General features: G+C 48.5%; 1 protein-coding gene across 1 annotated transcript; it reads left to right on the top strand.

Moving 5' to 3' along the window:
- Nucleotides 1-656: 656 nt before the first annotated feature.
- On the top strand, nucleotides 657-9,324 carry SERPINA12 (serpin family A member 12; the record flags this gene model as incomplete). The annotated part of the gene is made up of 4 exons (XM_080909331.1): nucleotides 657-1,290; nucleotides 3,165-3,435; nucleotides 7,335-7,482; nucleotides 9,133-9,324. The coding sequence occupies 4 exons, from the start codon at nucleotides 657-659 to the stop codon at nucleotides 9,322-9,324; spliced, it is 1,245 nt and encodes a 414-aa protein (XP_080765457.1).
- Nucleotides 9,325-12,852: the final 3,528 nt, after the last annotated feature.

Here is a 12,852-nt window from a genome sequence, read left to right as displayed (position 1 = left end):
GCTGAGTCCTGCCTCCAGCTCCATTCTAGGGCCTTTCTTACTGTGTGCTTTACCATTTTCTATGGTCCATGGACTGGAAAATGGAGATTATGGGAGAAACATGATGGCATGAGAGATACACATAGAGGCCTTTACATAGGAATAGCCCAAAAATCGCTGAATGCCAAGCTCCCAGCAGCTCTGTAGAGCTGTAGAGCCAAGAGAAAAAGAAAGACAGTGAGTGAAGCTATTGTTTCTAAGAGTTCCCAGCACAACTAGGAGGTGCAGGGTCTGAGAGGTCAGGCCCAGAGCCAGCCAGGCTTGTCTTTTGTTTCCACTGATGCTACCCCCTTTCCCCTTTCCTGAAGAGGCTGAAGAGAGGGCTACTGAAGACCGGGTTCAGTATTCCGAGGATAGTTATTTTGTCTAGGCCATGGGATCCTCTACAGAGAGTTTGATCTCTGAGAATTAGTCAAGAAAACCAAAGCCAGCCCAAGCCAGCCAACCCTAAAGTGGCTTGGTTTGGAAAAATGGAGGCAGGTAGGTACTGGGTCAAAGGTTGATTCAACACCCTACAGCCATTGTCCTCCCATGGTCTTCCTGGTGCCTAAGGAGCCATGGGGTTCTTCTCACATTAACCTCAGATCTGCTGCTCAACAGGATAATCCTCAAGGACAATGAACTTCCTGCTGGGCCTGGGTCTGTTTCTGGCGGGCCTCCTCACTGGGAAAGGTCTGCTGCAGGATGAAGATGCTCTGGATTTGTATGAATCTCCAGTCAGAGTCCAAGAGTGGAGGGGCAAGAAGGATGCCCGGGAAATTGGTCGACACAATGTGGAATTTGGCTTCAAGCTACTGAAGAGGCTGTCCAGCAACAGCCCTCAGGAGAACATCTTCCTGTCTCCACTGAGCATCTCCACTGCCTTCTCCATGTTATCTCTGGGGGCCCAGAACTCCACACTGGAGGAAATCAGAGAGGGCTTCAACTTCAAGGAGATGTCGGAAAAAGACATGCACATGGGTTTTCACTACCTTCTCCACAAACTCAACCGAGAGACAAAGGACATAAAGATGAGTGTAGGAAATGCTTTATTTATGGACCGGAAGCTGAGGCCCCAACAGAGGTTCCTGAAACTGGCTAAGAATGTGTATGATGCGGACATGGTACTTAGTAACTTCCAGGACTTAGAAAGCACTCAGGAGGAGATCAACAAATACATCAGTCGGAAAACCCACAGCAGAATCAAAAACATGGTCAAAAACATAGACCCAGGCACAGTGATGCTTCTGGCAAACTATATTTACTTTCAAGGTAAGGCTAGGGGCACGCTGGAGTGGGAAGGTGAAGAGAAAAGTGAAAATTGGGAAGGGTTACTCCAAGTTCTAAAATTATTCATTCAGAGACAGAACTCACTTCTCTAGGGCTTAATGCCATGCACCCTTGCTTTATAATGCAGAGTCACCTGGGGCCATAGAGTGATGATGACGATGGTGGTGGTGATGATGATGGTGGTGATGGTGGTGGTGGTGATGGTGGTGGTGATGGTGGTGGTAGTAGTGGTGGTGGTGGTGATGGTGGTAGTGATGGTGATGGTGATGATGACGATGGTGGTGGTGATGATGATGGTGGTGATGGTGGTGATGGTGGTGGTGGTGATGGTGGTGGTGATGGTGATGGTGATGGTGGTGGTGATGGTGGTGACAGTGGTGGTGGTGGCGACAGTGGCAGCTGCCATTTTGGTTGGTGCCTTCATCCCTTATTGATCTTTAGAGATTCCTTAAGTATAAAGGATACTGAAAAAGTATATGGAAGAGTGTTCTCCAACATCTGTACTCGCACAGCAAACACATATATATACAAGTTTTGGAAAAGTAGGAAAAAATGAAGAAAAAAAAAAAGGGAAAGGAAACAAAAAGGGCTTACAGTCTCCAGCCCAGCAAGGCCATCATTTGGCTCAGCAATGGTCCCAATATGGACCCAATGTAAGGCTGATGACTGCTGAGGGAAAGGGAAGCAGCAATGGCGGCCTGAACCACATCCTCCCACACCAGAGAGGGATATGGGGGAATCTGGGTTAGCTCGGTGACTCCATTAGGAACAGCAACAATGCAGACGTAAGGAGCACCCACTGTATACAGCCTGAGAGTCTGCCTCGTCCTGTAAGTCACCAACCTGCCCTCTGACACGCCTGTCACCATCCCCACTCTACACATGAAGGACTGAAATTTAGACACTTGTTCAAAACCATCCTTACAGAGCAGCGAAGCCAGGATTTGGACTTGGGGAGTCGGCACCCCAAGGGCTCTGAGGACAGCAGGTTAGAAAAGATACAGCTTCGAGTTTATGGGCAATGTTGTGGCATTCTCTAAAAACAGAGGGAGCCCGAGGCTGGGGAGGTAACTCAGGTGGTGAAATGGCCCGTGTTGCAAGCATAAAGACCTGAGTTCAGATTCCCAGCATAGATATTAAAATCCAGGCAAGTTGGTACAGATTTGTAACCCTAGCCCTCAAGGTAAGGGGGGCAGAGACAAGAGCTCTCCGGCTAGGCAGTCTAGCCAATCAGTGAGCTTCTGGCTCGATGAGGGAGTCCTGACTCAAAAATGAGGTGGTGATTGAAAGGGAAGGTAACACAGCATTAACCTCTGGCTGTAACACACACACACACACACACACACGCACACACATGCACACATGCTCACACACACACACACACACACACACACACACACACACACACTAAATAAATAAATACGTAAATTGAAAGGGAGCTTGCCGACAGATCTCTGGGGCAAGGTTCCACAGCGCACTGTCCCTGTGGTTTTCTCATGCCCACAGGACAGGGGCTTCAGAATACCAAGGGGAGCATTTTCACTCTCACAAAGCCAAAGAGCCTCAAGAACCACAATCTGGTGCTCTGTTAAGATGCAAGCTATGGCCATCTCAGTGTCGGGGGCGGCTGGCCTTAGGGTAATGTATTCCGCTACCTCACAGCCCTGTAATACCAGTCCCGGGCTCCTTATAACCGGGTCCCGTGGCCTCTGTGCTTCACACAGACGTCTTCCAGGCATGGAGAAGGACATTGCATCATGTCCCCTGAATCTGGGTGGATAGTGGCCAGGGATCAGTGGGGTCAGGCTTCCTCCATTCCTTCCAGACACGTGTGTCATCTTGTCTATACCCCTCAGGCAGGTGGAAGTATGAATTCGACCCAAAACAGACCAAAGAGGAGGAGTTCTTCATAGAGGAAGGCAAGGGCGTGAAGGTGCCCATGATGTTCCAAAGGGGCATGTATGACATGGCCTATGACAAACAGCTCTCCTGCACCATCTTGGAAATCCCCTACCGAGGAAACATCACAGCCACCTTTGTCCTTCCTGACAATGGCAAGATGAAGCTCCTGGAGCAGGGCTTGCGGGCAGACATCTTTGCCAAATGGAAAAGCCTTCTCTCAAAAAGGTAGTCAGAGCTTGGTCTTCAGAGACCTTGAACTTTCTCCTCTTTCCCCACACTCTCCTCATTTTCGCTTCCCTTAGTACACAGCTAGGCTCTCCCTGGGGCTCTGTAAAGGTGGGCAGAAGACTGGAACATTTCTAGGAGTCAGCGAGGAGTGGCCCTTTGAAGTTTCTGCACTGAAGTTATGGGAGTGTGGGGGATGGAGTCTCCCTGGAGGGTGGTGGTCAGGGAGAGCTTCACAGAGGAGGTGGCACTTAAGGTACAGCTTCCAGGCTGTAGGGGAAAAAAAGAGGAGGGATGGATTCTTACACAGAGGAATCTTTAAGGATGGACACTTGATGTACCAAGGGGACACTCACATCCTCTGAGCAGAGATGCAGCTTGTCTCCCAGCCCCCTCCGGGCCTGGAGTAACCAAACCCAGTAGTGCCCACCTCTTCTCTAGGAGACTCCCATCTCTCTTGCCCACGTATGCTAAAGGGAAACTTTTATTTCTTCACAATACACACAACAATCAAATACACACAAAACTCATATGTTCCAAGCCCATCTGGGCTGGCTGGTAGTGTGAAGTTATTCTGAAGTACACACAGGGAGGCAAGCCTAGACATCTTCAACTCCCTTTACTAGGCAATTGAGGAGGAGAAGGGGAAGAAGGGAAAGGAGGAGGTGGGCTGTTCCTTCTGAAGCTCCTTCCCACCATGGAAAGACCAGGAGAGGCTGAAGGGCTACATGCTTTTCCAAAGAAGGGACCACATCAGCAGATACATGCCTAACCCCTCCCACCTATACCCCTGATTTCCAAGCATGTAGAATACACCAGAATCCAGGCACCAGGTCCTCCAAGCTGGCTTGTGTACCGAAGGCAGAACCTTCACACAGTTTGAAGGCTGTTGTCCAGAGTTCCAGAGCGAAAGCTCGGTTTTCCTCGGAGGAAAGAGAAAGCTTCCTCTTTGGGAGGCACAAAGCTGCTGGGCTTTAAAAGTAGCTACCTTTCCCTCAGTCTGCTTCAAGGGCTCATGCCTGCCTTCGGTTCCCTGCCTCACCGTGTGAATGGATTGGGGGCCGTCTGTGGTGCACTAGCCAGAGGGTTTTAATTTTTTTCGGCTTTAAAATTCTTACTTGTAAATTCTATAGAGAAAGTGAATGGCCTAGAAATAGGTTTTTTTTTTTTTTTTTTTTTTTAATGTTTGGTACTTCTTTATGCTTTAATTTTAAATGTAAAATTCCATTTGGAAATTTTTAACTAATTTTTTTAGTCAGCATGCAAGCTAATCGGTTTCTTGATGATATTTTCATATGTATACAAATATATGTATGTGTATATATACACATACATGTATATACCTGCATCTCTGTGTATATATGTATAAATATATGTATTCACACATAGACACACACATATGTGTGTCTATGTCTGTACTGGTCCTGTCTTCCCCCACACAATGCCATGGTATCATGTTACATATGCATTGTGCATGTGAATGTGTCTATGTGAATCTATATTTCATATTTGAAGGAAAGCTTGCTATTTTGTTTTTTTCTTTCCCTATTACCCTCTCTTATTCTTCCTTCTGCTCTCTTTGAACCCCATCTCCACTGGTCTTCTTCCATTTCACAAACACACACACACACACACACACACACACACACACACACACACGTGTATATATATATATATATATATATATATATATATATATATATATATATACATACATACATACATACATACATACATACATACATACATACATATATATAGACATATTTAAGTCTAAATCCACATACAAAAGAAAAAATTTAGTATTTAATTTTTTTATCTCCTCTCTCTGTTTCTGTTTGTTTTGACAGAGTACCCTGTAACCCAGGCTAGCCATGAACTCCTCATGTAGCCAAGGCTAACAGTGAACTCCCAAACCCCTGCCTGTGCATTCTGAGAGCTGGGATTACAGACACATATCACCATACTTGGTTTAGATGCCTGCCTCTCTGAGTCTGGCTTCTTTCACTTAACATGACCTCCAGTTGCATCTGCTTTCTTGCAAATGTGGTCCTCTCTAAAGCTAAGTAAAATTTAACTACACACACACACACACACACACACACACACACACACACACACATACACACACGTGTCCATTTTCTATAGCTGTCTGTTTGTTGGTGTGTCCTGTGTCTTCTGCCTTGTCATTGGCAAGATTGAAGTCTTGCCACATTTGTAAAGCCTCCATATTTGTACATAGACACTGTGTCCTTTCATTGCTGGGGGACATCACTTTCAAATTTTGCTCTTTGCTTCTTGATATCATGTCTGCGCTTTCTTTAGAGCCATTGCCAGCAACCAGGACGCTATTCCACTTCCTGTCCTTCAGGCATCTCATGGAGCCTAGGACAACTGACAGCACACTGTAGTGACTAGTCTGCAGCAGTCCTAAGGCATGCATGTGCCCCACCCCCACCCCTGCTGGAAGGCCTGTATGCCTGGAGGGAACTCCTGATGCTATTAACCATTCTCAGCCACTCAGTTCCCTTGGTCCCCTCTGCTGTGAGTGCTCTGAAGCACTTGCCTCTATTCCCTGACCTACCTTCTTCCTCAGACTCACCTGGTCAGATGTCTGCATGGTTCTCAGAGACCATGGTGACTGAGGCCATGCTGCAGAGCCCAGGGTTAGCAGCTAGATGCTTCTTTCTCGTGGGTGAGCCGTGCCTTCCCCTACTGTGGCCCTTCTTGCCTCTCTCCTTTGCTGGCTCCCTTCCCCTGTGTTAGGGTCCAATGTCATAGGTCTCAGTTTTGAGCACTTTGGTATCTAGGTTTACCTTCTGCTGACTACCACAGGCAGAAAGCCTTAGTACTGTGTCAGCCATGACACTGTCCCTGTCCTCAGCCCCAGTCCCCACACCCCCAAACACCAGAGTCCTTTTTATTTTAAATCGGGATATCTTTGAACACTTGATAGTCTCTAGATGCTCAGTGTGTGCACACGTGCACAACCACACACACACACACACACACACACACACACACACAGAGGCTCACTTTACTCGGTTTCTGGAATTCCACTCTTCACTACACCAAGCCTGCCCCACTAGGTCATAATTGATTCATTCTTCCTTCTGCATGTGTCATGGAGCTCTGTGAACCCCACACTGAAACAAACTGGGGCTCCATCTCCTTCCTCCATCTCTGAGGTCCCATACCAACTGCCTGTCAATGGTCTATCACCTAGCAACAATGCCTGTCCCAAGCATCAAGTGCTAAGAGTATGTTTCAAGCAGAACAACAGAGCCATCCTTCTGGATCCTAATCAAGACCACAGATGCCTCTGCTCATTCGAAATCTGATCATGGTTCCCTACTGAGTCAGGGAGAAAACCCAGCTTGTCTGACCGCCTTTCCTGCTCAGGGTTGGCCCAAAGCTCTTATTTAACACCACCATTCCTGATTCACTCAAGTGGATCTGGTATTATTTTTTTGTTCATACTTACTGCCCCCTTACACACAGCCAGTATCTGTGAGTGTGCCCACACTATGGCCCCCAGTTGTGGGGCTTCTAGAGTGGGTTTGGCCCAGCTCTGAGTGGTTGCAGGTTTTAAGTTCCGCTGTCTGTCTCTAACAGCCGGCTTGCAGGGGCCTAATCTGACTCAGGCTACAGCATAGCCCAGCCTGCTGGGCGGAGATCATGAAAATGGGGAAGGAACCAGAGAATGTTTCCAGTGGGTGTGTGCTATGGGGGAAGCTGGGCAGGAAACAAGATGTAATCAGAGAGTATGTGGTGCCTTGAATCCCGGAGTTGAGCCTCTCTTATTCCGAGGACAGAAAGACCCGTGCAGGGAAGATGAAAGTCTCACCCTGGATGATCAGAGAGCCCTTTAACCCTGTTCTTCCTTCTTTCCTCCACAGAGTGGTAGATGTGTGGGTGCCCAGGCTCCACATCTCAGCTACTTACAACATGAAGAAAGTTCTGTCCCGCCTGGGCATCAGCAAAATCTTTGAGGAGCATGGTGACCTCACCCGGATCTCATCTCATCGAAGTCTGAAAGTGGGAGAGGTAAGCTCACCTGGTTGGGTCACTGTCCCCTTCTTTGCAGGAGTCCTCCTGTAGCCTCAGCCAGAGCGCTTGTCCGTGCTCTGTAATCCCAGGCAAACCACCCTCAGCCTCCGATCCAGCCTTTAAAACTAGAATTGTCACTCACATGGTTTCTACTGGACATGCCCTGCATATTGACCAAGTGCTGGGACGTCTATCAGACCCATAGCCAGTCTGGATCTAACTGGAACTTTCTCTCTAAGGTCTCACAGCCATCCGGGAAGGAAGGAGGGAAGGAAGGAAGGAAGGAAGGAAGGGAGGGAGGGAAGGAGGGAGGAAGGGAGGGAGGGAGGGAGGGAAGGAAGGAAGGAAGGGAGGGAGGGAGGGAGGGAGGGAGGAGGGAGGGAGGAAGGAAGGACCTACACTATTGAGACAGGCAGACAGGGGCTCAGCACTCTGTATCAGTTTAGCAAGTGACCTGTTGATTAGGGCAGGAAAAGAGGACCATGTGGACAGCAGACACAATATAAGACTCGGTTAAATTTGAATTTCAGAGGTATAATGCACAACTGTTCTGTAGCATAAGTATGTCCAGGAATATTGCATGGGGTCTATTCATACCTGAACATAACCATCACTTATTATAAATGAAAATTTAATTATTTTATATATTTAGCAACTCAGTTTGGAGGTTAAAGGGCATAGAAGGACAAGATCCAGAAACAGAGAAGAATGGTGTGTATTAGGTACTGTTCTGCTGCTGTGATAAAACATCATGGCCCAAAGCAACTTACAGAAGAGTTTACTGTGGTCTGTGGTTTCAGAGGGACAGTTCTTAAAAGGGAAGGCATGAGAGCAGACAGCCAGAGCAGGAAGCTGGCTGATCACATTTTGTCTGCATACAGGACATACGGAGTGCGAACAGGAAGTGGGGTGAGAGACTAAACTCTCAAAGCCCATTCCCAGTTGCATGTTTCCTTCAGCAAGGCTGCACCTCCCAAGCCAAGTGTTTAAATACAGGAGCCTATGGCTGCATTTCTCATTCAAACCGGTGGCAAGGACCTTCCCCTGATGAATAAATATTTCAGGGGACCAATCACTGGGCGAGGAGTAGGCAGGACTTCCAGGTCGGATGGGGAAAGAGAAGAAAAGGGTCCTGCGGCTTTTGGAAAGAGAGAGCTCGGGGTGTAATAAACTAGAGCCTCCCACCCCCCTGTAAAATGGAAAATCTGCCACCACTTAAGGAGAGTGTCTATTCGAGGGATGTGGGTGGCCAATGTGGGAGGTGGAGAAACTGGCTGGTGTTGAGTGTAGTAAAGAAAGGGGGGTCAAGTTTTTCTGGGAGGCAGCTGTAGCAGGTGATTGTGGGAGGGACCCTGCCTTCACAGCAGGATGACCTCGGTGCTCAAATGCCTGCCAGGTTGAGCTAAGTTAGATTTTACAGCCCCTTTCTGCCCCCTCACTGTTGAAGAGCCCCTGCAACTCAAGGAAGATAGAAAACCCCACTGCAATCCCCTATCCCTGCACGGCCACTAGAACACCGTCTTCATGGCCGTGCTGGGCAACCGTGGGCAATTTGTCTCCCTCTCTGGGCTTCCTGCTCATGACCCGACATCCCCAATCCCTGCTGCCCCAGGCTCAGCAGCTACTGACCGTCTCTTGGTTCTGCAGGCTGTACACAAGGCTGAGCTGAGAATGTCTGAGAAGGGCACAGAAGGGGCTGCAGGCTCCGGAGCCCAGACACTGCCCATGGAGACCCCACGGAAGATGAAAATCAACAAACCCTTCCTGATGATGATGTATGAGAATCGCATCCCTTCCATGATCTTCTTGGCAAGGATTTACGACCCGAGTGGGAAATAAAGGAGAATTCCCTGTTGGCTTCAGACCCCACCCATTTTCTAGGGCTGGAAGCTTTTCACCTGCTTGTCATGAAGGAAGGCCTCAGATGCATTCTAACCTAACCCTCTAGAGTCATCTCAGCCCGTAGCTCCCTGATCCACAAGCCCAGCTGGCTCTAGGGACCTTGTGCTCTGTTCCTGGACCAAATGCCAACCTCTACCCCTAGTGTGCCCACATCTCCTTCATCGCAGCAGGAATGGAGTATTTGAGACATGATAAACTCCACCTCCCCGGACTCATCTGCTAGCGTCAGGTAGATGCTCTGGGAATGATGGGAGCTACAGAAAGTAAATAGAATCCGGCTGAGTCTTGGGCTCACATTGGAGAAGAAGGTGTTGCTAGGAAGTCTCATTTGAAGCCGCGGCTTCCCTTTCTGACGTGAGAATTGTGCTGCTTCTTGGTGAGGCCTTGAGGAAATCAGCACTAGTCCTTCACAGAATTTGTTCTCTGTTTTGAGTCCCAGGCTGAGAACCTCTTGCATACATGCTAATGGCTTTCCTTCTAGAGTACCCAGGTAGGGTTGCTAGCCCAGCCAGGCCTCCCAGAACACAGTGGAAGTGACACCACGTTAGAAGAAGGCTGCCTTGGGGTGACACTGGGAATCACTGCCAGATGTGTCCATTTCTTTTGGCCACAAGAGGAAGACTCTGAGGTTCCTCAGCCCTCTAGTGAAAGGCACGTTCTACTATTGCACCTTTGCAAAAAGAGGGTCTCTCTACCGGCCTTGGAAACTGGCCTTGCAGGGTCTGCTTGTGGCCACTAGGGGGCACCAGGAGCCAGGCCAATGGTGTAGGTCTGGCCAGCAGAGGGACTCCATTTTCTGACTGTGAATGGCCTGCACTGGCTGTGTTGGGGGAGGGGCACTAGGGCTGGTCGGGTTCCTTTAAAGCAGCAATTGCTATTTCCTGTCTAGTAGTTCTCCGAACACCGTACCCCTCGTGTTTTGGTCACTAAAGCTCAATAGACAGCCAGAATGAGCAAACCGTGCATAGAAAACCAGGCTTAGCGAGGTGAGGTGCATTCTGGTGGTGTTAGAGTAAACCTGGGGCAGCAGTACTGGAGTTTGTGGTAGGAAGCTCTCTGTCACCAAGCGTCTCTTCTCCAGCCAATGAGAGGCCAGAAAGCACCTCCCCCCAATCCTACCCCTGTGGGGCGAGGATCCTCGGAGGCCAGGCCTGTGGAGAGGTCTGGGAAGGACTGAGATGGTGAGCTTGTTTCAGAGTCAGTTCTTCCTCTGGGTGGGAGTGGGAGAAACCAGGGGATGAGAGGCTAAGCTCTCCGTGGTGCTACTTCGGAGCCTCTGAGCCTCTGGGTGTCCTGGCTGGAAGCCTGGGCCAATGCATGTTCTGAGGGAATAGTGGTAGATGTCTCCAGGGACCCGGTTGACTAGAAGTGTTCCATGGGACTCTACGGTGAGACCTGGGTTAGTGTCTTCTATCACCTCCTCCAGCCTGATCCAGCCGGAGATGGCCAGCGGCGTCCTGAGGCTATCCGCTCTAAATACCTACCCCCACAGTCCCGTGGGAATCTCCTCCTTCTCCTGATGAGTTCCTACTCGCCCTCCGATGCCCGGCTCATTCTGGTCTCGTTTTCAGTATCACCGAGACAGCCTTTCGCCCAGGAAATGGCTCACTTCCTAGCTCATCGGTGGCTGGTGGGACTGAGTGTCCCCCCTCCTTCCACATGACCTGCAGTCTGTCAGCGCCAGGGTCTCTCAGAGCTGTACACCAAGGGCCAGCGGCTGAGTCACAGAAGCCTGGCTCCTGGCTCCACAAAGTTACTGTTCCGTCATTGGGGAAGTAGCCACACTCGTATTCCATACCCACCCACAGTTAAACTCATGCCCACAGTCTCCATTAACCATGGAAAGGCTCCCTGGGGTCCAGGGGCGCTCATGACAGGACAGTTGGATCCCCAGAAAGGCTTCCCCAGGGATGTAACATTTGGAAACCGACACAGCTATAACCACTAATTCCAATTTTGGGGCTCGGTCCGATAGTGTTTGCCCAGGCCATGGGTACAAGGATACCATTTTAAAAATAAAAATAAATAAATAAATGAAAGAAGTTAAAAGTTCGATATTTTCCCAGCATAGTTAATAAGAGACATGATACCAATTTGTCTTCCGAATAGAAATTTGACATAAGGTCTAACTTTAAAAAAAAAAAAAAAAAAAAAAAAAAAAAAAAAAAAAAAAAAAGACCGTTGCTTATCTTAAATATAACCACATGTTCAGTCCTCACTATAAAAATCATATACATGAAACTTTTTTTTCCAAAAAGAAAGTTAGGGTAGAAGAGGGAGCCACTCAAGCATCGAGAACAGCATGTGCAAAGGCTCTTCGGTCCGCAGCACAAAGAGGAACTAAAACGGCATTCTGGTAGCTAGAGCAATAAACTAAGGCAGGAGTTGGGCGGTAAGGCAGGAACAGAGGGCACAGCCTTGTTTCCCACAGAGAACAATCCTAGCCAACCTGTGACCGGAAGGCGATCCTCTAGCCGATTACTACACAGCCTTGCATCCAAGTGCCCAGGCTGGTACATGCAACAAAGCATGTGCTCACTCAGTACGTGGTGTTTCGGGGAAACATCCACAGAGCCATTTGATTGCAGAGAGCTGGCCATCACTCCTGTTTGTCTGGTGGGAAGGCCTGCTGGCATGGTAGATCTGTCTCCTGGAAAACGGCATCTGCAGATCCACCTCTCTGTGCCTTCTCGGGCTGCCCCACCCTGTCTAGGCCCTGCTCACTGCTACCACTGCCTTGCTGAGCTGCCCTTGTCTTTCCAGGAAAAGCCAGTTTCTCCCTCTCAAAGGTTTCCCAGCCCACCTGATTGTGGACTGGCTGACCTTGTGAGTTAACAAGCAAATTAATCCATGGGTTTGACTTTTATGTAACCAACGCCTCTGAGTCATTTTGAAGCCTACACTGCATGACTGTGCTCACTCATCAACCTCCATGGGAAAACCACTCCACGTCGCTGATAAAAAGAACTCAAGCTTAAGGGAACCACAAAACCCACCCAAAAATGTGTAGCTAGAAAATGACAAAGCAAGGATTAGATGGAAGTCCCGTGAGCATCCTCAGTGTCCAATTGCTCACTAATCCATCTACCCACTCATTTCCCTATCCATTCATCTACCCAGCCATCCATCTTCCGGCCTACACATTCCTCTACCTATACTCCAACCTCTCTACCTCACTGAAGTATCCAAGTATCCATCCTATATTCATTTATCAAGTCACTGGTCCATCTACACACCTACCTATATATGTATGTATGTATATATGTATGTATGTGGATGTGTATCTATAATCTATCTATCTATCCATCCATCCATCCATCCATCTATCTATCCATCATCTATATATCCATCCATTTATCCATCTATTTATCCATCCATCTATCTATTCATCCATCCATCTATCCATCTATCTATCCATCCATCCACCCACTCACCCATACATCTCTGTTCATCCATCTGTCTGTT

The sequence above is a fragment of the Micromys minutus genome (genome assembly GCF_963924665.1).
Source record: "Micromys minutus genome assembly, chromosome: 1".
NCBI lineage: Eukaryota > Metazoa > Chordata > Mammalia > Rodentia > Muridae > Micromys > Micromys minutus.
Note: the sequence above shows the minus strand (reverse complement) of the source record. Positions and strands in the feature narration are given on the sequence as shown.